At 42.2% G+C, this 25,060-nt stretch overlaps 1 protein-coding gene across 2 annotated transcripts in view; it reads left to right on the top strand.

Moving 5' to 3' along the window:
- The window catches only part of HNF1B (HNF1 homeobox B), a 106,585-nt gene that overhangs the window by 67,690 nt on the left and 13,835 nt on the right, over positions 1–25,060 (top strand). For both annotated transcript variants that reach the window (XM_060693213.2, XM_060693214.2), the window contains exons 5-6: positions 15,864–16,033; positions 23,399–23,531. In XM_060693213.2, coding sequence (XP_060549196.1) covers positions 15,864–16,033; positions 23,399–23,531 — 303 coding nt within the window. The remainder of the gene's footprint in view (positions 1–15,863; positions 16,034–23,398; positions 23,532–25,060) is intronic.

Consider the following 25,060-nt stretch of genomic DNA (forward strand, 5'->3'; position numbering starts at 1 on the left):
TGGCAGGAGAAGGATACTGCAAAATCTCCATTCCCACCCCACCCTGGGGCCAGCCAGAGGTGGTATTTGCTGGTTCTCCGAACTACTCAAAATTTCCGCTACCGGTTCTCCAGAACCTGTCAGAACCTGCTGGATTTCACCCCTAAATATAATAATATAATAACATTTAATACTTAAGATTTAACCTTCTCATGTTTAACAACTCTCCACTATCCCATTTCCTCCATTTATATCTCATCCTTTCTAACTTCTATTTCTCTTATCTATCCATTGATAGAATACGTCCCGTATCAAAAAAATATTCAGTTTCTTCTTTATCCTTAATAGCAAGTGTTAATTTAGCCACTTCTGCACAATCTACTATTTTTTTAATTACATTCCCCTCAGATGGGATCTCTTCATTTTTCCATTCTTGCGCAAATACAATTCTAGCTGCAGTTAATATATACAGGATCAAATATGCAGTCTTTTAATCATATTTTTCTGGTAGCCTGCCCAGCAAAAAAATATCTCTGGTTTCAAGTCTATATGTTCTTTTATCATTTTTTCCAGCCATGTGTTTATTTTCGTCCAATATTTTCTTGCTTTTGGGCATGGCCACCACATATGAACCAGATGCTTGATTACACTTCCAACATTTATTTGTGTGTGTCTGCTTCATAATGACCTTTGGAGCAGAGGTGGGTTTCAGCAGGTTCTGATCAGTTCTGGAGAACCGGTAGCGGAAATTTTGAGTAGTTCGGAGAACCGGTAGTAAAAATTCTGACTGGCCCCGCCGCCATCTATGCCTCCCAAGTCCCATCTGATCGGGAGGAAGTAGGGATTTTGCAGTAACCTCCCCCTGGATTGGGGAGGGAATGGAGATTTTACAGTATCCTTCCCCTGGAGTCGGGCGGGAATGGAGATTTTATGGTATCCTTCCCCAGCAAAGCCCACCAAGCCACACCCACCAAGCCATGCCACGCCCACCAAGCCACACCCACAGAACCGGTAGTAAAAAATGTTGAAACCCACCACTGCCTTGGAGGTCTTCTTTTCCAACCCAATCAAGAGACCCTGTAATATCGATCTGTTTCTGGGCCCTCCAATCTCAGATTTTCATATCGTGGGAGACAGGCAGTGAGGTTGGACTTGAGGGCACCCATTGTGGCTTCCTCCTTTGAATGCTAGGGGAGTAAAAGATTGCCAGATTCAAATGCCTAGTGGTTCTAAGCCCATTACAGTTTCCATTTTACGCTTTCTTACTCCTCATTGTGTTCTACCAGGCCAACAGGTTGTTTAGGGAGTTTTATTGGGGATCATTAGAGCTTTATGGCATCATCTGAATGGCTGCAGGGGGGCAAGGGGCAGTCACAATAAACTGGTTTATAATAGACATAAACGATTCACCAATTCACCGTACAGCCAAAGGACATTAACACTTTCAGGCACTTTTGATAGGCAGCTGTTGTGTCTCTGCAGAATCCATTTGTCTGAGGCAGGGAGGGGTACTGAAGTGCCATGTTAGGAAGGTAGAAAGTTTATTTCATCCACTGACTTTTGAGGCGAAAAGCTTGCCTTCCACCAGACAGACTGACTTGGATGCAGCCCTACGGCATATTTCCAAACTGATTTAAAAAAAACAGCTTGCATTATTTTTTTTTTACAAATTAAAAATAACCTCAAATACTTTAATGCCTTTAATTAAATCTGGGGCAAAGAGTTTTTAGTGAAATCACTATTTTTTTTTAGTGAAATCACTATTTTTTTTTTTACAAATTAAAAATAACCTCAAATACTTTAATGCCTTTAATTAAATCTGGGGCGAAGAGTTTTTAGTGAAATCACTATTCCCAAATGGACGTGCAATAGTTAACGAGAAGATAGACCTGAATTTAAAACTCCCTTCGGCTATGAAATACCAAGGTTAGCTCTGACAAATGTTCAGTCAGGGTTTATAATCATGTGGCAAACCATGGTTTGTTTTATTTATTTATTAGATTTTTTTTTTAATCCCATCTTTATTATTGTTATAAATAATTGGTGATGTGACAGCTAAACAAGCAATTGCAATTCAGGCGACATCACCGGAAGTAAGATTTTGGAAGAAAGGGAGTAATCGTTCTACTTTATTCTGCACTGGTCCCAAATGTATTTCAAGCATCTTGCCAATTCTGGGTGCCGCACTTTTAAAAAAAGTCAGAGAAATCAGAATACAGGTAGCTGATTTGATTTACAACCATAACGGGGAACAGAGTTTCCATCGCAAGTCAGTAAAGTTGTAAAGTGAGTCATCATGTGACTGGACCTGATTTTATGACCATCTTTAACTGCGGTTGTTAATGGAATCCTTTAATGGTCATTAAGCAAATCTGGCTTCCCAAATTGTCAATTTATGCATCTGTCGTAAATGCTAGCTGGTTGCCAAGCACTCAGTTGCAATGATGTGACTGGGTGTGTGTGTGATGCGATGATCATAATTTTGAGGACAAGTTGTAAATTATTTTTTCTAAATTTATTGTACTCTGTTAATCTGTAAATTATTGTAAACAATGAATCACTGTTAAACAAATGGCTGCAAGTTGAGGACTCCGTATAAGTGCAGAAAAGGAGAAAATGGACCATGAAGGAAAGGAAAGTTGACCTTTTGAGAAGGGAATGAAGGAACAGGACAGGCTGATTCTCAACCACAGTAATTTTTCAAATACTTGAACATGAAATAGTTACCTCTTCTTCACTGGGTGTATTCAACTGAGAGGGGAAGGGGGAGGGAGGGAGGGAGGGAGGGAGGGAGGGAAGGAAGGAAGGAAGGAAGGAAGGAAGGAAGGAAGGAAGGAAGGAAGGAAGACACAGTGAGAAAGGAAAGGAAGGGAGAAAGGAAAGAAAAGGAAAGAAGGAAGGAAAAGAAGAAGGAGAAAAAGGAAGGAGGGAGGAAAAGGAAGGAAAGAAGGAAAGAAAGAAGGAGAACAAGGAAGGAGGGAGGGGAAGGAAAAGAAAGGAAGGAAGGAAGACTGGAAGGAAGGAAAGGAAAGAAGGAAGGAAAGAAAGAAGGAGAACAAGGAAGGAGGGAGGGAGGAAAAGGAAGGAAGGAAGGAAAGGAAGGAAGGAAGGAAGGAAAGAGGACAGAGAGGGAGGAAGGAAAGGAAGGAAAGAGGACAGAGGAAGGAAGAAAGGAAAGAAGGAAGGAAGGAAGGAAGAAAGAAAGAAAGAAAGAAAGAAAGGAAAGAAAGAAAGAAAGAAAGAAAGAAAGAAAGAAAGAAAGAAAGAAAGAAAGAAAGACTCATAAAGGCATTTGTGAGCTCTGCTATCCAGTGTCAAAAACACTTGGGCAGGCCCCATAAATGAACTTTTACATTCTGTCAGTAATTCTAGTAAAACTCTCTCTGTGAACCCTGGCACAGACACGCTGTAAGCCTTCAAGAGGCTGGGTTGCCGTTGGCTGTAGCCATCCCAGCTTAATGGGAGATGAACCCCCAGTCTATTTCTTTACAACCGTCCTGCCTCAAGCAGGAATGAGGGGAAGCCAGCTGCACAGTAAGGCTGGCTGTTTCTCCATAAATCCCAGACAATATCCTTTGCACCACCCATTATCCCAAAGCATTCAGCAGCAAGGAAAACGTTCGTCTTCTCGTCTGGCTTTTCAACTTTCCTGAGTCAAATACAGCATCCGATGTTTAGGGCATCCTGAAATGGTATAGGGTGGACGAGAAGACCTCCAAGGTCCCTTCCAACTCCGTTATTTTTTTAATTCCGTAATTCTGCATTTAACCCACTGCTTTTTATGTGGTTCTTGTTGCTAACCTTTTAATTGCATTGGTAATTGCATAGTTATAGTTAATTTGTAATTGCAGTTAGAACAATTAACCCGTGGAACAACTTGCCTCCAGAAGTTGCGAATGCTCCAACACTGGAAGTTTTTAAGAAGATGTTGGATAACCATTTGTCTGAAGTGGTGTAGGGTTTCCTGCCTAAGCAGGGGGTTGGACTAGAAGACCTCCAAGGTCCCTTCCAACTCTGTTATTCTATTCTATTCTATTCTATTCTATTCTATTCTATTCTATTCTATTCTATTCTATTCTATTCTATTCTATTCTATTCTATTCTATTCTATTCTATTCATTTATAATTGCATAGTTCTAAACACCATTTTTCTAAAAAAAAAAAAATTTTCTGCAGGAAATGGGAAGAAACAATTAGATAAAAACAAATTGGCACCTCCCCAACCGCATCCAAGGGTCAAAAAAAATAAAATCTATATATAAACTGAGAACTATAATGATCAGTTAAAGATACTTCAAAATATACTACTGTGTGCATGTTGGAAAGAGTTTCACAGATATAGCCCTAAGCTTAAATACAGGCAGTTTTAATATTATTTATCTGTTTTAAATGACATTAGGTTTTCAGATTGTACCATGGATATTTTAACAGCATTATTTATTCTGTGTCAGCTGTGTCAGTCTTTTTTGATCACGGGCATAGAAATATGATAACGAAATAATGATAAATCATGAAATAAATAGAGCAAAATGAGTATATTACAGTTAGTCGCTTACTGACTATTCAAAGTTACGATGGATCCCCCAAAGATATTTATGACCTGGATTTGAAGATATGACAGTCCATCCCACCCATCACCCTGCAGTCATATGATCACATTTTGGGCACCTGGCAACTGGCCTACATTTACCGCTGTTTCTGGAATCCTGCCAGTCATGTGATTGCCATTTATGATTTTTTTTTTTTTGCTGGAAACCAGTAGTCACTTCTGGTTTCCAGCCAAAAACACCCCTTGTGGACAATGAATTTACTTAACAACCTCAGCATCCACTTAACAACTGCGGTGTTTGCAGTTTCCCACTGCCACAAAAAAAAAGTAGTAAAATCAGATCGGTTAATGCAGGTGCCTCAGTTTACGACCGTCATGACATCAGGGTGGATAAAAATCAATGATTTTTTTAAAAAAAAATCAAAAAAATCAGATTTTTTTGATTTAAATCGGATTTTTGATTTTTATCAAATTTATTTTAATAAAAAACTTTTGGGGTAAAAATCTATCATAAGATAGTTTTTTATTTAAGATACATAAATAATTTAGTTTATTCAGCATGAAATGGAGCTTAGTTATGTAGCATGAGGCTGTATATTCTGCAACACTGGGACTATCGGTGAGTCAACAGGGGGTCAAAGGAGTAGCAGAGATGACAGTTGCTTTTTAAAAATTATGATTTCAATCGAGTTGATTTAAATCAAGCCTTTTTACTAGTGATTTAAATCATAATTTAAATTGTGATTTAAATCAACTCGATTTAAATCAAATCCACCCTGCATGACATACAATGGAAATTCTGGGCTCTGTCACGGTCATAAGTTGAGGACTACCTGCGGGCCATTAAAAATATTCTGCTTTTGAGGATTTTTCTTCATCTAACAACAGATGTTTCCTTAAACATTCAGTTTTGAAGACAAATCTCTATGCCTGGGCTGGAGAGGTGCAAAATGAAGTACTCATTTATTTATGTTTCGGTTTAAAAAAAAAAGAAAAGAAAAGAAAAATAAAAGCCCGGCCTTCAAAACCCAGCTCCTTTGTTCTTATGATCTTCCCTCCCATTGTTCAAACAATGCTTCAGCTCTTCTGACCTGCCCCAGTCTGGCCACCCTTTGCATGAGTTTAGAAATACAGTCCAAGAATGTGATGACAGGTTTCCCACTTGAGCAATGTTTACCCTGTTCCTGTCTGCGACGTTCACTTCTCCTGGCCAGAGTCCATTTTTCAAAGGGTGTCCTTCCATGAGAAGGGATGGGGAAACAGAGAGTGAAAAGACCTCTTCAGAAGAAAGCCTCTTGAGACCTTTGACCATGTAAGGTTGGGCCTATGCAAACAGCCCTAGATCCTAGATCAGGGATGGGCAAGTATGGCCCCCTTTGCCACCTGTGGACTTCAACTCCCAGAATTCCTGAGCCAGCCATGGCTGAGGAATTCTGGGAGTTGAAATTCACAGGCGCTAAAGGGGCCATAGTCGCCCACCCCCTGTCTTAAATGGAACGCCACGGAGCGACGTCTAGGGCAGAGGTCGCCAAACTTGGCAAATTTAAGCTTTGTGGACTTAAACTCCCAGAATTCCCTAGAAGCATGGCTGGCTGAGGAATTCTGGGAGTTGAAGTCCACCGGTGCTGAAGGGGCCGTAGTCGCCCACCAGTGGTGGGTTTCAAATTTTTTTACTACCGGTTCTGTGGGCATGGCTTGGTGGGCGTGGCATGGCTCGGTGGTCATGGCAGGGGAAGGATGCTGTAAAATCTCCATTCCCTCCCCAATCCAGGGGAAGGTTACTGCAAAATCCCCATTTCCTCCCAATCAGTTGGGACTTGGGAGGCAGAGAATAGATGGGGGCGGGGCCAGTCAGACTTTTTACAGAACCTGCTGAAACCCACCTCTGTTGCCCACCTCTGTCTTAAATGGAACACCATGGAGTGACGTCTAAGGCAGAGGTCTCCAAACTTGGCAAATTTAAATCTTGTGGACTCAAACTCCCAGAATTCCCCAGGAGCATGGCTGGCTGAGGAATTCTGGGAGCTGAAGTCCACAAGTTTGGAGATCCTCATTAAGAGATGGAGGATTAGATCTCAAGAAGGCGATGAATCATTATTCCTGATGGCCACTTGATGCTATTGCTGGGTACTTGGCAATGGTGGTCCTCGAATTACAACCACAATTGGGACCGACGTTTCTGTCACTAAACAAGGGGCTCGTTAAGTGAGTCGTGCCCAATTTTGTGACTTTTTTTGCCACAGCAAATCATGACAGTTGCTAAATCACGAAGTTTCTAATTGCCAAGGAGAAAGGTCACAAATGGGGATCACATGACCTGGGACCCTGCTTTATTTTAATTGTGACATCAGGTGACTTAAAAAATGAAAGATAAGCACATTCTGGTCCAGTGCAAGCAGCAGTATCTCCTGATTTCTGGTTTTGTAACTGGTTTTGCTGGGCTGAACATGGATAAGTTTAGAAGAAGTCACATAGGCTATTTTTGGACTACATGTAGTCCTCGATTTACAACAGTTCATTTAGTGACCATTCAAAGTTACAACGGCTCTGAAAAAAAGTGACTTAGAACCATTTTTCACACTTACGACCTCTGCAGCATCCCTATGGTCACGTGATCAAAATCCAGATGCTTGCCAACCGTTTCATATTTGCGACGGCTGCCGTGTCCTGAGGTCATGTGATCAGCTTTTGCGACCTTCTGACAGACAAAGCCAAGGGGGAAACCAAATTCACTTAACAACCATGTTACTAAGTTAGCAAATGCAAGGATTCACTTAACAACGGGGGCAGGAAAAGTCGTAAAATGGGGCAAACTCGCTTAACAAATTTTTCACTCGGCAACATAAATTTGGGGCTCAATTGTGGTCGTAAACTTGAGGACTGCCTGTACTTCTGTGCAGCCCTTATCTTAATTTCCAAATCCCTTTCCAAGTAAGCCGTCCCCAGTGTCTGGCAATTGCGGTGTGTCTCTTTTGCACAGAGTGGAATAATATTTTGGGAGGGTGGGTGTTGGAGACAAAGGGAGGCAAAAAGAGAAAGATGAAAGAGGCTGGTCCTGACCTTTATGCTACCTTGGCTCACTGCCAGCGTACAGACCCCAGAAAATTAAACTCAGGAGAAAGTGGCATTCAATAAAAATGAAATATTATCCCTCTGCCTTAATGGATGGGTACTACAAGCAATATACATAACTGAACCGGGATGGGGAACGCTGAAAAGTTTGAAAGTTTGTGATGGGCCATGCTTATGGGAAACCTTTGATGATTCCTAAAAGTGTTCGGATAGAATAATAGAATGGAAGTTTTGGAAGGAATTTGGGAGATCAAAGGTCATGAGAAAGTATTGATTTTAAAAAAACGGGGGCAGTCCCGTTTCCCAGGTAGCAACTTATTTATTTATTTATTTTACTTCTATACCGCCCTTCTCCCGAAGGACTCAGGGCGGTGTACAGCCTGATTAAAAGCACAAAGACAGACAAAATTTAAAAATAATTAAAATTATTAAATGATAGGCTCAATTTAAAACCCCAAATTTAAAATCCCATTTTTAAAAACCCAATTAAAATCTTTACCTTGATAGCCCAGCCTGGCAGAACAACAAGGTTTTGAGGGCACAGCGAAATACTGATGAGGTTCTTCCTCACCTTTTTCTCAATCTAGGATTGGCATAAAGGTAGTCCTTGACTTATAACCGGGGTGGGCTGCTGGGGGTTCACAGGGGTTCGGGAGAACCTCTAACTAAGATTCTGCGCAGTTCGGAGAATCCCCAAATCCCACTCCTGGCTGGCCCCACCCACCCCTCCCAGGAGTCCCCACGCGGCCCGTTTTGGATGCAGGTAACTGCAGGGTGCGCATGGAGGCCTCAGGGAGGGTGAAATAAAACACAAGAAAGGACGTAAAATGGGGCAAAACTCACTTAACAAATGGCTCACTTAGCAAAGGAAATTTTGGGCTCAATTGTGGTTGTAAGCTGAGGTCTACCCAGGGGTGGGCTTCAAAAATTTTAGCAAGGGGTTCTCTGCCTGGTTGCTGGGTGGATGTGGCCATGGTAGGTGTGGCCATGGTAGGTGTGGCCTAGTTGGCCTCCTACACCACGGCGGGGAGGGGATGTTTTTGCCCTCCCCTGGCTCCAGAGGCTTTCCTTGAGCCTCCAAGAGGGCGAAAACGGCCTCCCCAGGCACTGGAGGCCCTCTGGAGGCCCGTTTTTCGCCCTCCCCGAGCCTCCGTGTGCACCCTGCACTTACCTGCACCCAAAACAGGCCTTGTGGGGACTCCTGGAAGGGGCAGGGTGGGCGGGGTCAGCCAGGAGTGGGATTTGGGGGTACTCCGAACTGCACAGAATCTTAGCTAGAGGTTCTCCCGAACCCCTGCGAACCCCCAGCAGCCCACCCGTGGGTCTACCTGTAATCATTGGCGTTGATAACCATTGGACCCAGAATCAAAATTCTGGAACTTGGCATGTATTTGTGAAGGGTTGCAGCGTCCTGGTGTCATCTCATGCACGTGTGAAGAGGTGAAGTTTGTGGCTCAATCTTCCTCATCTGGACAAAACCAGAAAACCTCTGCGGAGACCCCACAGACCGCCCTGATCTCTTTGGCTGTTTAAACACATCTGATGATCCTTTCCCATGGTTATGTTATTTTGCTTTCTTTAAGGCTTTCCCGAAGGGTTAGCGGAGATGGTGGACTTAGACAGACAGACAGACAGACAGACAGACAGACAGACAGACACCAGCATTTTTGGTAGATGGGATATGACAGTTTATAACAAATCACCCTGGAATCCCAGAACTGATAATAGAGGTTTTGTTCCTCAGCTGGGCTCCTTGGTTAATTATTTCTGATCTGCTTAATGAGCTTGCCAGTATGGTATCCAGTATGGTGATCTCTGAAGGGACATTTATTTTTAACTAAGTTAAACACCTCTGCAATGAATCATTCCATGATTCTTCGATGTACCTGTTGAATCAGAGGTGCACCTACTTTGATGCACCTGTTGAATGAGAGGCAACCTCTGTTTTTTTTTTTTAAATTTGATTTATATGCCGCCCTTCACCGGAGACTCAGGATGGCTTACAGTGCGTTAAGCAATAGCCTTCAATACTTTTGTATATTTATACAAAGTCAGCTTATTGCCCCTACAAACTGGGTCCTCAATTTACCTACCTTAGAAAGGATGGAAGGCTGAGTCAACCTTGAGCCTGGCGAGATTCGATCTTACTTTAATTGCAGACAGCTGGTGTTAAATTACAGTGCTTATGTCTCTTGAGCTAAACCAGGCTCCTGGTTTTTCTTCACTAGTGCTAGTGGCTTCCATGAGCAATCAGTTTAAGAATGCTGGACTGCAGAACCTCAATATACGTTTCATGAGAAGCATCAAATAGGTAAAACAAACGCCCACAAAGGTGAGATGGGAAGAGAACATAGAACATGGAACATAGAACATCATCAGACTTGGAAGGGACCTTGGAGATCTTCTAGTCCAACCCCGTGGATAGACAAGAAACCCTATGCCATTTCAGACAAATGGCTGTCCAGTCTCTTCTTAAAAGCCTCCAGTGATGGAGCACCCAAACTTCTGAAGAGATACCAATGCCTTATATAATTTAAGCAAATAAACACAAAACAATAAATATGACGTTTTGCAGAATGCATTCTGCTTCTGGGGAGAAGAGATCAGAAAGAACCAATTTAATCTAGTGGTTAAGGCACCAGGCTGGAAACCAGGAGATTGTGAGTTCTAGTTCCAGTTTAGATATGAAAGCTGATTGGGTGACTTTGGGCCAATCACCAGGAGATTTCTAATCCCACCGTAGCAGTGGTGGGTTTCAAAAATTTTTACTACTGGTTCTGTGGGCGTGGCTTGGTGGCCGTGGCATGGCTTGGTGGGCGTGGCAGGGGAAAGATACTGTAAAATCTCCATTCCTTCCCCAATCCAGGGGAAGGAAACTGCAAAATCCCTATTTCCTCCCGATCAGCTGGGACTTGGGAGACAGAGAATAGATGGGGGCGGGGCCAGTCAGAATTTTTACTAGCGGTTCTCTGAACTACTCAAAATTTCCTCTACCGGTTCTCCAGAACTGGTCAGAACCTGCTGAAACCCACCTCTGCACCGTAGGTATGAAAACCAGTGGGTGACTTTCGGCCAATCACTTTCTCTCTGCCCAGCTTACCTCACAAGGTTGTTGTGAGGAAAAGAGGATGAGGGAGGAGTATTAGGTATGTTCGCCACTTTAGTTTATTTATAAAAATAATAAAGGTGAGATGAAAAATATAAAACAAAAAAAACCCCAATTAGGACCCAGTTTGTGGGGGCAATAAGCTGAGTTTGTATAAATATACAAAAGTCTGAAGGCTATTGCTTAACGCATTGTAAGCTGCCCTGAGTCTCCGGAGAAGGGTGGCAAATAAATAAAAAAAACAACAAAAAAAAACCTACCCCAGATTAGGCAGTGACATTTTCTTGACTTCACCTTAAGATTCACCACACAATGCCTGGTCAAAGAGTTTGGTCATTTTTATTAGTATGTGATCACTGCTGTAGGACCTGTACTGTAAAATCTTTTTCAGTTTTTATGGAATGAAAACAGCTCCCTTGGTAGCATAGACACCTCATGTATACACCTCGTGTATACAGGTAGCCTTCAATTTACAACCATTTGTTTAGTAACTAATTGAAGTTACAACAGCAGTTTAAAAAGTGACTTACAACTGATTCTTGCACGTATGACCATCACATCCCCACACTCATGTGATTAAATTCAGATGCTTGTTAACTGGCATGGATTTGCGATGGTTGGGGTGTCCCAAGGTCATATGTTTACCATTTGTGACCATCCTAGCTGGTTTCTGACAAGCAAAATTAATGCAGGAAGCTGGATTCGTTTAATGACTGGATGATTCATTTAACAAGTGCAGTGATTTGTTTAACAACCATGGCAAAAAAAAGGTTGTAAATTCAGGTATGATTCACTTAACAATGTGGAGCGATGGAAATTTTGATCCCAATGGTAGTCACAAGTCAAGGTCTACCTATATGTGAATATTCATTTTTTTTCAACTTTATTTAGAGCTAATGCTTCCCCTTCTTGCTAGTCCTTTAATACTATATTTTCCCTACATGTTTGATTCAGTTATATGGGTGATCTTCTCCAACAAAATATATTCATAAAATAATAATAGTAGTTGTTGTTTTATCTTTCATGCATCTAAAACTCAGCAGCATTCAAAAAATCACTACTGGCAGTAATATAGAATTCTTTATTGGCCAAGTGTGATTGGACACACAAGGAATTTGTCTCTGGTGCATATGCTTTCAGTGTACATAAAAAAGAAAAGATACATTCGTCAAGAATCATAAGGTACAACACTTAATGATAGTCATAGGGTACAAATAAGCAATCAAATCATATTAGGAAACAGTCAATATAAATCATAAGGATACCAGCAACAGGTTACAGTCATACAGTCATAAGTGGGAGGAGATGGGTGATAGGAACGATGAGAAGATTAAGAGTAATATCTTCAGGTAGTCCTCAACTTACGACCACAATTGAGCCCAAAATTTCCATTGCTAAGTGAGACAGTTGTTAAGTGAGTTTTGCTCCATTTTGCAACCTTTCTTGCCACAGTTGTTAGTGAATCACTGCAGTTGTTAAGCCAGTAACACGGTTGTTAAGTGAATCTGGCTTCCCCGTTGACTTTGCTTTTCAAATGGTGATTATACGACCTCGGGACATTGCAACCGTCATAAATACATGCCAATTGCCGAGAATCCAAATTTTGATCCCACCACCAAGAGGATGCTGCAACAATCGTAAGTGTGAAAAATGGTCGTAAGTCACTTTTTTCAGTGCCGTTCAACTTTGAACTAAACGAATGGTTCTAAGTCACTAAGGGTTTAACTGTAGCTGTTCTTGCTTTTTTTTCCAAGGGAAAAGGTCGGGGAAGAAGTGATTGAAAAAGGAAAGAGAAAGACAGAAGCCCTATTTAGACAATGCAAAAGGTTAAATTCACCAGATAAACAGTCCCTTCCAAGCATCAGCTAAACTCACAGGGCTGTTCAAATGTGCCACAAAGTTAAATTAGCCATTCAGACTGCACTGTAGGATGCCTTGAGCCCAGGACAAATGACAGCCATTGATGCTAAAATCCCTGGTTTGAGGATTAATTATAGAAGGAGAAAGAAAGAGATTAATTTAGGCACATATATCAATATACCTTGATTCTGAGAAAGCAAAATCCTACAATTATTACAAATAAGCAACGATGAAATATAAAATTTTAAGTAGTTCATAAAACCCATTTGCAGGATAGTCTCGCTAAAAAGACAGGAATACCCCAAAAGCATGTTGAAAAATATAAGATGGAATCAACTGGGAGCCACGGGATTATATTCATGTAGCAAATAAGGAATATTAATTAATCTTGGTGAGTATTTTTCTCCAGAAGGAATAAACATTTGATGTTTATTTCACTCTGCCCAAAACATGAAAGTTGTGATCTCTGTGGCAAATTTAAAAGTTGGAATTTTAAAACAAGGAAGTTGGCTGGTTGGCTGGGGAAATTCTGGGAGTTGAAGTCCATAGATGTTAACGTGCCAAGATTGGGCACCTCTGATCTAACAAATTCCTGAAAGCTTGGCTTTCAGTCAAATTATCCATCAATAGACACACAGATAAATCAGTGTGAGGTAGTATGCAGTGTGCAGTATTTATATGCAGTATTTGTGTAGTATTTATATTCAGCAGAATAGAATAGGATAGGATAGGATAGGATAGGATAGGATAGGATAGGATAGGATAGGATAGGATAGGACAGGACAGGACAGAACAGAACAGAACAGAACAGAACAGAACAGAACAGAACAGAACAGAACAGAACAGAACAGAACAGAATAGAATAGAATAGAATAGAATAGAATAGAACAGAACAGAATATCAGACCAGACCAGACCAGACCAGATCTTACCTTACCTTACCTTACCTTACCTTATCTTACCTTACAGGTCTTCTAGTCCAACCTCCTGCTCAATACCCGTGATGGCGAACCTATGGCACGTGTGCCACAGGTGGCATGCAGAGCCATATCTGTGGGCACGTAAGCGTTGCCCTAGGTCAGCTCCAGCGTGCATGCCATCTGATTTTTGAGCCTTCCGGGCCTACCAGAAGTCGGGAAATTGGCTGTCTCCGGCCTCCAGAGGGCCTCCAGGGTGGTAGTGAAGGCTGTTTTCACCTTCCCCAGCCTCCAAAAAAGCCTCTGGAGCCTGGGGAGGGCAAAAAACAGGCCTACCAGGCCCACAGGTAACCTTTTTGCCGTCGTGTGCCAATAGCGGGGGAAGCACGAAAGGGCGGTCGTGTGCACATGTACAGGTGGGTGGGGTGTGGGGGACATTAAATTATGGGTGTGGGCACACACACGCACGACCCCCCCCTACACTCCCCCCACTTTTGGCACACGACGGCTAAAAGGTTAACAATCACTGCCCTATACCATTTCAGACAAGTGGCTGCCAGTCTCTTCTTAAAAACCTCAATTGATTAAGCATCCACAACTTCCTCTAGGCAAGCTGTTCCACTGATTAATTGTTCTCACTGTTTCTCCTTAATTCCAGGTTGCTTCTCTCCTTGATTAGTTTCCACCCATTGTTTCTTGTCTTGCCTTCTGGTGCTTTGGAAAATAAGTTGACCCCCCCTCTTCTTTGTAGCAGCCCTTCAAATACTGGAATACTGCTATCGTGTCACGCCTTGTCCTTCTTTTCTCTAGACTAGCCAAACCTAAATCCTACAACTGTTCTTCATCTGTTTTAGTACCCAGACCTTTAATCATCTTAGTTGCTCTTCTCTGCACTTTTTCCAAAGTCTCAACATCTTTTTTGTAATGTGGTGACCAAAACTGGATGCAGTATTCAAGGTGTTCTCTTACCAAGGTTTTATAAAGTGGTAATAAAACTTCACGTGATTTTGATTCTATGCCTCTATTAATACAACCAAGGATTGTATTAGCTTTTTTGGCTGCTGCCGCACACATTGCTGGCTCGTATTTAAGTGATCGTCCACTAGGACGCCAATGTCCCTCTCACAGTGACTGTTTTTGAGCCTGGTTTCGCCTAAGCAGAAACCGAACCCAACCCAACCCAACCCAACCAGCAGGGCAAGTTATTACGCAGTACTTTGGTGGGGCTGAAGTTTCCTCTTTGATGGTTCCTTAATTAGTATTGTTTTCTGCCTGTTTGTTTGTCTGGTGTTAGTCTGATTTAAAGAGACCAATGGGGCAGTTAGTAGAGCTCTCATTCTTAAAAAAATGATGTTGTAAGTAACTCCACTAGTGTCCTTACCATTCTATACTGTGTTGATTGTTATAAATTGAATTCGGACCTTGGAGATCTTGATTTGAGGAGAATGGAATTACCATTTGGGGGATTGAATCCCAACTGCTGGATCCTCCCACCTAAGAATCGGTTGTGCAGTGGAAAAGCCAGATTCATTTAACAACTATTTTACTAACTTAACTACTGCAATGATTCACTTGACAACAATGGCAAGAAAGGCCGTAAAATGGGGCAAAACTCATTTTAAACAACTTTCTTGCTTAGCAACAGAAATTTTGGGCTCAATTGTGGTTGTAAATTGAGACTTATCTCCAGCAACCTGTGAGTTCTCATTCTGCTTTAGACGTAAAACCCAGCTGGGTGACTTTGGTCTAATCATCAGGAGACTGAGAGTTCTAGTTCCTCCTTAGGCATGAAAGCCGACTGGTTGACTTTGAGCCAATCACCAGGAGATGGTGAGTTCTAGTCCTGTCTTAGGCATGAAAGTCGGCTGGTTGATTTTGAGCCAATCACCAGAAGATAGTGAGTTCTAGTCCTGCTTTAGGTATGAAAATCAGCTGGTTGATTTTGAGCCAATCACCAGGAGACAGTGAGTTCTAGTCCTGTTTTAGGCATGAAAGTGGGCTGGTTGATTTTGAGCCAATCACCAGAAGATGGTGAGTTCTAGTTTCCTTGTTAGGTGTGAAAGCTGGCTGGGTGACTTGGGGTTAGTGCCCCTCTCTCAACCCAATCCAACTCACTGAGTTGTTGTGGGGCACGTATGAGGAGAAAGTATTGTGTCCGCTGCCTTTTTTTTTTTCAATCCAAGTTTTTTTATTTTATATTATTTATACATATCGATGCGTGAATGGTGTGATACCTGTGTTCGCTGCCTTGGGTTACTTATAAAAGAAATAAAACCGGGATATAAATAAATAGCAAATAAAAACAAACGACCTTCTAACCTTTTTTCCTAATTTAGCTTTAAAATTGCTATGATTTCTTCTCTGTGATTGCATTCTCGCAGGGATCCGCTACAGTCATCCAGGTGGCAACGAAGTCACGTCTTCAACTTCCATCAGCCATCATGGTAACAATTCGATGGTCACCACCAGCCAGTCCATTCTCCAGCCAGTATCTCCGGCCAGTTTGGACCCAGGTCACAGCCACAGCCTCCTGTCCCCGGACGGTAAAATGGTGAGCACACCTGGGCTATTGTACCTCAGGTGCTGATAAGATAAGTTACTTTAGGAGGCAAAAAACAAACAGAACTTTCTTTTTTTCCCCCCCCCTATATGTTAAAACTCTCCTTCCCCCCCACCCAAGACCTGCATTAAACAATGAAAGGCTTGTAGGCATGAGGAGGGTAAAGGCCTGAGTGCTTTCAGGGAAAATAGCCTTCTGACCTTCCCATTCCCTGCTTAGGCATTGAAACATGCCAATAAAAACTGTTCTCAGGGTATTGATCGAATGCCTCTCAAATGGGCACAATGGGGTGGATCAGTGTTTACTCTTCGCTGCTGATGACATTCCGCATGATTAAAAAAAAAAAAAAAAACCAGGCCACCAAAAACTGGATTAAGTCATCCCAGATTCCACTTAACTCTTCAAATTTTATAATTTTATTTAGCAAGCTTCAACAATTAACCCGTGGAACAACTTGCCTCCAGAAGTTGTGAATGCTCCAACACTGGAAGGTTTTAAGAAGAGGTTGGATAACCATTTGCCTGAAGTGGTGTAGGGTTTCCTGCCTAAGCAGGGGGTTGGACTAGAAGACCTCCAAGGTCCCTTCCAACTCTGTTATTCTATTCTATTTTAATTCCCCCGCCCCCCCCTTTACTTCTACAAATATGGACATCAAATGGAGTGAAGGATACAGTGATAAAAATGCTTTTGTCAGGATAGTGCCATTGATAATTTAGCCTTTGCTGCAATATTGGGGTGGATTCTTCAGTTCAAGCCATATAATATTATACCATAATAGAAAAATTGGTTTCACAGACTTTGTTGGCTATGAGACATCCCAGCTTGGTACCTAATTTACAACGACAAATTAATTAGGGTTGTCCTGAAGAACTGCATAAACAGGAAATGAAACAAGAAAAAAATTATCTTTGTCTTTTTAGTTATTATTTAGTTACTATTTAATTATTGGGCAGATGAAAATATAAATTGTTTTCTTCTGTGGGGTCCTTGATCCTTCTGAGCTTGGTAGTTTTCTTGTAGATGTTTCATTACTAAACTAGCTAACATCTTCAGCACTGATGATGTTACCTAGCTTGATAATCAAATGTCTGCAAGAAAACCACCAAGCTCAGAGAACACCAAAGACCCTACAGTTCAACCCTGAGGTAAAAATATTCTCTTCTATTGGTTGTTTTCTTCTTTTCCCACTTTTTCAGGCAAACTTTCTCCCTTTCTCTCGCCTCCTATTTTCAGGAGAAGAGGGTATATATTTTGATTTGTTTATATCCTTGTTGTTGCCTTAATAATAAAATTAAAGGATTAAAAAAGAAACAAAAATCAAGCTCAGAAGGATCCCAGAGTTTACTTCTCAATTTCTCCCTCTTCATGACCCCAATGTGAACAGATGTTTCTGCTTTTTCCTGTTTGTATGTGAAATGCAAGGATCTTTCCAACAATATCCATCCCCTGATTTAATTGGAGGAAAATGGCATGGGCACTTTTTATTTATGATCCCAAAACCAGCTACGAATGTGCACATTGCTTAACTTTACACCGTCGTCCTGTCCACACTCATGTCAGAAGTAAAATTAATTGGACTTTCTTCTAAGCAAAATAGTGGTACTATCGGGATAGCAAAACAGTGGTGAGATTCAACCGGTTCGCACCACTTCAGCCAATCCGGTTGTTAAATTGCTGGCTCGCCCCACCCCGCCCCTTTCAGTTTTTGCTCCAGGGGGCTGCAGGGAGACCTACTAGGCTTAAAATGGGCCCCGAAGGGGTGCAGTGTGCCTCCCCCACGGCCCATTTTTGCTCCGAGGGGGGTGCAGGACAGGGGTGGGTTCTAACCAGCTTTACTACCAGTTCTCTTCGTGTGCATGCTTCGTGCGCAATCACCTCTTCGGTCGTGTGCTTCGTGCACAATCGCTGCACACATGCTCAGTTCACTCGCAGAACACCAAACTTGCGTTTCGTGCAAGCGTGTTGCGAATCTGCCCAGCTGAGGTGCGGCAATCCGCTCTGCCGCACCTCTCAGCTGGGCAAAAAAAGCAGACATATAATGTCTGCATAACGCTGGGGCAGGCGGGAGGGCCCAGCTCCCAAAGACAGAGAACCGGTTCGGTGACGTCATATCGTCGCCGCTACCGGCTCTTGTGAACCGGGCCAAACTAGGGGGAACCCACCATTGGTGCAGGAGGAAGTGCTGCCTGTCGCACCCCCTGGACACAACCACTATGGCCACGCCCACCCAGCCGGTCATTAGGGCAGAGAGCCGGTTGTTAAATTATTTGAATCCCACCATTGTAGCAAAACGTAAATTATCGTTTAAAATATATTCCTAATACAACAGCAGGTTAAAAAAAAATGTAAATAGATCAGAATTTGCACTGGAATTTGGCCTATGAATTATTCCGGGGTTTAATTCCTAGCATGTCTTGGGGGCCTTTATTCCAGTGAATGCCATAATGGATCTGAAGTCTTTTATCACAGGGTTTAAATTCTTTCCCAGTCAGGTGATTTCCTCTCCCTTGCCGCATTAATTTTTTTTTTCTGTCCTAATTGTTTTTCCAAGATGAGCTGGAGCCTAATGGTGGCTTTTTGCAAATATTTATATTTAAAATTTTATTATGTATGCATGCCTGGCTTAGCTAAACTGAGGAATGTCTCCTTCCTTGAGGGAAGATTAGAAGGAACAATGTCCTGTGCTGAGGAACATTTTTATTCTCTTTATATTTTATGGGCAGTTTACAGTGTGAAATATGAATGTCTGACCACAGATCAGGAACTTGGTTCCTAGGAATTGAGGACAGCTGTATCACAGTGGGCCTAATGAAGCAACCAGCTCCCTTTGTAAATTGTGGAGATCATATTGTTAGTCCTCTGGTTATTCAACTATTCTCCTCAGTCTTGCTTAGAAGTTTCTTTGAGGTTGATGTGAATATAGGATTACCAGGTATAAGTAGCCCATGACTTACAACCATTTGTTTAATCTCTGTTCAAAGATACAACCTCACTGAAAAAAGTGACTTATGACCATTTTTCACACTGATGACCGTTGCAGCATTCCCCACAGTCACGTGATCAAAATTCGGACGCTTGGCAACTGGTTCATATTTATGACGGTTGCACATGACCCGGGGTCATGTGATCATCTTTTTTCAACCTTCTGACATGCCAAGTCAATGGGGAAAGCCAGATTCGCTTAACAACCACGTTACTAATTTAACAACTGCGGAGATTCACTTAACAAATGTGGCAAGAAAAGTCGTAAAATGGGGCAAAACTCACTTAGCAGTTTTCTCACTTTAGCAACATAAATTCTGGGCTCAACTGTGGTCGTAAGTTGAGGACTACCTGTACAGCTGTATTTCTTGAAGATCTATGACTGCGATGGCGAACCTATGGCACGCGTGCCACAGGTGGCACGTGGAGCCATGTCGCCTGGCACGCCAGCTCAGCTCCGGCCAGCTGATTTTCAGGCCTTCTGGGCCCACCAGAAGTAGCGAAACAAGCTGTTTCCTGGTTCTGGATGGCCTCCAAGGGGGTGGGAAGGCTGTTTTCGCCCTCCCCAGATGCATAGAGAGGACCTGGAGCCAGGTGAGAAAGAAAAACGGGCCTACCAGGCCATCGTGTGCCAGGAGTGGGGGGGAGGGGGATCACGCACGCATGCGCAGGGCGGGGCATATAGAATTATGGGTGTGAGCACCTCCACCCCCACCTCCTTCCTGGCATGCGATGGCAAAAAGGTTAGCCATCACTGATCTATTAACTTCAACATAGCTGGCTGGGGAAATTCTGGGAGTTGAAGTCCACAGGCCTTTAAGTCGTGAAAGTTGAGAAACACATAGCTTTAGAGGACCGGAAGGGACTTCTGTTGACATAAAGACCACTCATATAGAGTTACCAAATACTAGACACCAAGCCTCATCAGCCTCTCCAGAAAACAGTTTTCCCACCACTGTTGATCTTCCCATCCGCCAGTTGGCAAGTTGAACGGAGACCCATCCTTGACCGATGTCCTCTGTGTGAGCAAAATATGTACTTTCAAAATAAGAAGATGCCACAGTGCCAGACTGCTAGAATCAACAATGAAAACAGTCAGTGCTCTGATGCCTAAAAACCTTTCCCGGGAACACACTTGGCAAAATACAATTGTTCATCTATCATTTCGTCTGAAGTCTATCTCTCTTTTTTTTTTTCTTTTAGCTACCTTTGTACTACAGGTAGTCCTTGACTTGCCACCACAACCAAGCCCAAACTTTCCATTGCTAAGCAAGGCAGTTAAGTGAGTCGTGCCCCCTTTTACAACCGTTTTTTGCCATGGTTGATAAACGAATCACTGCGTTTGTTAAGTGAATCATGTGGCGTTAAGCGAATCTGGCTTCTCCCATTGACTTTCCTTGGTTTTTTTTTTTTTTAATAAAAAAGTTTTTTATTTTTCAATTACAAAGATAAACATTCCATCTTTCCTTACGCAGTGTGTCGTCTGGGTACAAGCATCTTGTGCAACATCATTCCCCATTTGCCACATCTTTCTCTAGTCTAAGCTTTAGTATTATAATATGTTAAACATTTAAATATTGCAAAAACTCTCCATTTTCTTCTTAATATCTTCTAGTGATGATACATATTAACTTTAAACACCATTATTCTCATCATACATATACTAACAATTTTCATCTTATTTATATCTCTATCTTACCCTGTTTCCCCAAAAATAAGACATCCCCTGATAATAAGCCCAAACGGGCTTTTGAGTACGTGCGCTAAAATAAGCCTCCCCCTGAAAATAAGCCCTCCCCAAAAATATTTAAATGCAGAGCTGGAAATCAGGTGAGATGGCAAGAGGAGCCCCATCTTGCTCTATGTGCCCCAAAATAATAAGACCTTCCCTGAAAATAAGGCCAAGAGCTTATTTCGGGGTTCAAAAAAAAATCTAAGACAGGGTCTTATTTTCAGGGAAACACGGGTAATATATTTTCTACTTACTCTCTAGCCTTCTTCATTTCCAAACTCCTTTTTTATTCTCCAACCATTGATAAAATACTTCCCATATCATATAAAATTCCGTTTGCTCTTTCTCCTTAATTGCTAATGTTAATCTGTTCATTTCTGCACGTTCTAATATTTTCCTTATCACCTTCTCTTCAGTGGGAATCTCTCCACTTTTCCAATGTTGTGCAAATACAATTCTAGCTGCGGTTAATACATGAATAATTAAATACACATTGACTTTCCTTGCTGTGAAGCTGGCTGGGAAGGTCGCAAATGGATATCACATGACCCAGGGACAACGCAACTATTTTAAACACATGTCAGTTACCACTTGATCACGTGACCATGGGGATGCTGCAACGGACTCCCAAGTGTGAAAACTGGTCATAAGTCACTTTTTTTCAGTGCCGTTGTAACTTCGAACGGTCACTAAACCAATGGTTGTAAGTCCAGGACTCCCTATAATTATGTATCTGTTTTCTCCTCGTTGTTTGGGCTCTGCCAGGCCTCGATGGCAGCAGATTTAGAATATTTGAGCAATTCATCTGGTGGGGTTATTTTTCTTGGCCTAGCTTGACTGATTCAAGTCACACTAGATGGTTTTTATGGCCTTCCTTTCTCTCTCTCTCTCTCTCTCTCCCTGGTTGGGGATGCATAGTTCTTGACTGAGACAGCCTGGTCTTCCATCCAGAAAGTCATTTGTTGACTCTTGAAGCCAGGGTCAATTGGGCCTCCAGACAGATTCCTGCCACCCCCTTGAAATGAAATGTGAGGCATATTTTCAAGACAGTCTTTTTTTTTTTTTCTTTCTCAAGTGAAACCTTTGTAGGAGTTGTGAAGTTAAAGGAATTTCGAATCAGGGTTAGCAAAGTATCTCAGGGGTTGGAGGAGGCTATGGTGGGTTTCAGCAAAATGCAAGCTGTGTTTGGAAGGCCTCCTTCATCTACAGTTGTTGTTGTTAGTCCGAAGTTGTGTCCGACCCATCGCAACCCCATGGACAACGTTTCTCCAGGCCTTCCTGTCCTCCACCATCCTCTGGAGTCCATTTAAGCTCACGCCGACTGCTTCAGTGACTCCATCCAGCCACCTCGTTCTCTGTCGTCCCCTTCTTCTTTGGCCCTCAATCTTTCCCAGGATTAGGCTCTTCTCCAGTGAGCCCTTCCTTCTCATTCGGTGGCCAAAGTATTTGAGTTTCATCTTCAGGATCTGGCCTTCTAAAGAGCAGTCAGGGTTGATCTCTTCTAGCACTGACCGGTTTGATCGCCTTCCAGTCCAAGGGGACTCACAGGAGTCTTCTCCAGCACTAGAGTTCAAAAGGCCTCAATTCTTTGGGGCTCAGCCTTTCTTATGGTCCAACTTTCTCATCTACAGTAGGGATCTCCGAATATAAGACTTGTGGACTTCAACTCCCAGAATTCCTCAGCCATCATTGCTGCCTGGGGAATTCTGGGAGTTGAAGTCCACAAGTCTCAAGGTTGCCAATTTTGGAGTCCGTGATCTACAGGTAGCCTTTGACTTACAACCATGCAGACTGGGGAATTCTGGAAGCTGAAGTCCACAAAGTTGCCAAGTCTGGAGCCCCTGATCTACAGGTAACCTTTGACTTACAATTGGGACCAGAACTTCAGCCACCAAGCAAAACAGTTCTTAATTAAGGCGTACCCAATTTTAGGACCTTTTTATTGCTGTGGTCATTAAACGAATCACCATGGTCGTTAAGGGAATCTCATGGTTGCTAAATGAATTTGGCTTCTCCCATTAACTCATCATAAATATGAATCGGTTGCCAGGCATCTGGATTTTGATCACGTGACCATGAGGATGCTGCAATGGTCGTAAACATGAAAAATAGCCACAAGTCACTTTTTTCAGTGCTGTAACTGTGAACAGTCACTAAATGAACCGTTGTAAGTCGAGGACTACCTGTAAATAGGGCAAATATGACACTCCACAGTTGTCTGTATGATCTGAGGACCATGGGCACGCTCCAAATATTTTGGATGAATAAATCAAACAAACACTTACTGATTAAAATAAGTTTGGATCTTGCTACTCTGCATTAATGAGAGTGGCACAAGATGGATAATATTGTTTTTTATTTATTTATTTACTGTATGGCACATTCACATCATATTTCAGTAAAAAGGAACACGGGTAAAAGAGAAAACACAGAATATAAAAACTGAAATCTTAACAGGAAGATTACGAAGATATATCTAAGTTGCAAATATAACTTTTTACTTCATTTGTCGCAGCCAGGAAATCAGCGAAATCTCCATTATAGGCTCTGCTTTGGCACTTTGTTACTGTGGGTTGATAATATTGCACTGTTGATGGTCCATTCTTGAATTCTGACTTGTTTGTTCTTTCTTCTCTTGACAGATTACAGTTTCTGGCGGTGGGCTCCCCCCAGTCAGTACCCTCACCAATATCCACAGCTTTTCCCATCACACCCCACAACAATCCCAAAACCTCATTATGACACCTTTATCAGGAGTCATGGCTATCACACAAAGTAAGTGCTTTATGAGTTAGACAAACGTCTTCTTGTTCTTAGAATTATTCATGATTATCTCTTTCCTTGTAAAGCACCATCAGGAAGCAAGGAGCTTTACAGAGTCCAAAAGGGCAGGATCCTGTCTGAGAAACTTTGCAGAATATTTACTATCTCTTCCTTTTTTCTTCCTGCAATTGTCGCTGGCATTGGTTTCCATTGGTGTCAGTCTCCAGTTGCTCAGTAAATATTAAGAGAGAAATATTGATTTTGGTGTACTGTGAGAAAAGAGGGAAATTGAGATTAAAAAAATGAATCAGTGATGAGATCCAAAGAGGGGAGGGGAGAGAGGGAGGGAGGGAGGGAGGGAGGAAGAAAGGAAGAGAGAGAGAAAAGGAAGGAAGGAGAAAAAAGAAAGAAAGAAAGAAAGAAAGAGGGAAGGAAGAAGGAAAGAAGAAAAAGGAAGGAAGGAAGGAAGGAAGGAAGGAAGGAAGGAAGGAAGGAAGGAAGGAAGGAAGGAAGGAGGAAAGAAGAGAAGGGAGGGAGGGAGGGAGACAATACTTTTTGTGCCTCATCCCAAAACAACTTGAGGGTTGAGGATCTCTGCAAGAGGAGAAGTCAAAAAAATCAAAATGGTGGCCTACATCTCGGGGATCAAAGCCCTATCCCCCCCCTTTTTTTTTGCAAAAAAGGGCAGAGCTTCAATCATGTCATTCCAATAATAGTAATTTAAAAAGTAGTACTAAAGGTGCTTTTCAAAACGCTGTTGGGCTTTCTTATTTTTTTCCCCTTGAAGATGTTTCGCTTCTCATCCAAGAAGCTTCTTCGGTTCAGACTGAATGGTGGGGAATGGAAGGATTTATTCAAAAACAATGCGTGCGAGATTGTCTTTTAATTATCTTTAACCAGAAGCAACCAAACATTTTATCTTGGCTGTTCACCGCCCTGAGTCCTTCGGGAGTAGGGCGGTATAGAAATTTGATTAATAAATAAATAAATAATAAATAAATAAATAAATTTGAATATCTTTTCCATGGCCTTCATTTACGGGACCGCCTACATCCACAAATAGCCTCCCACCGGCCGGTATGCTCTCATAGAGAGAGGCTCCTCCGGGTGCCGTCAGCCAAGCAATGTCGACTGGCGGCCCCCAGGGGTAGGGCCTTCTCTGTGGGGGCATCCACTATCTGGAACGAGCTCCCCCCAGAGATACGGAGGATCCCAGATCTGCGCACCTTCCGCTGTGCTCTTAAGACCCTCTTATTCCAGCAAGCCGGCCTGGCCTAATTTTTCTCCCCTTTTTTAAATTTTAAATTGAAATTTTAACTGGTTTTAAATTCATTGGGATTTTAATTGTCGTGGGCCAATATTATTTAATTTGGTTTTTAAATTGTTTTAACTTATCTTTAACTGATAGAAACAAAAAGACAATCACACTCCAATTAAAAAAATAAATGCCCTGGAAAATCAGGTTCCAGACTATTCAAGTTGAGAAATTTCATCTTGGAAATTGTAGAGAGGCTGTGGGTGTTACAGGGGAAATCTGAAGA

The sequence above is a fragment of the Pantherophis guttatus genome, chromosome 1 (genome assembly GCF_059756535.1).
Source record: "Pantherophis guttatus breed Tessera chromosome 1, ASM5975653v1, whole genome shotgun sequence".
Taxonomy (NCBI): domain Eukaryota; kingdom Metazoa; phylum Chordata; class Lepidosauria; order Squamata; family Colubridae; genus Pantherophis; species Pantherophis guttatus.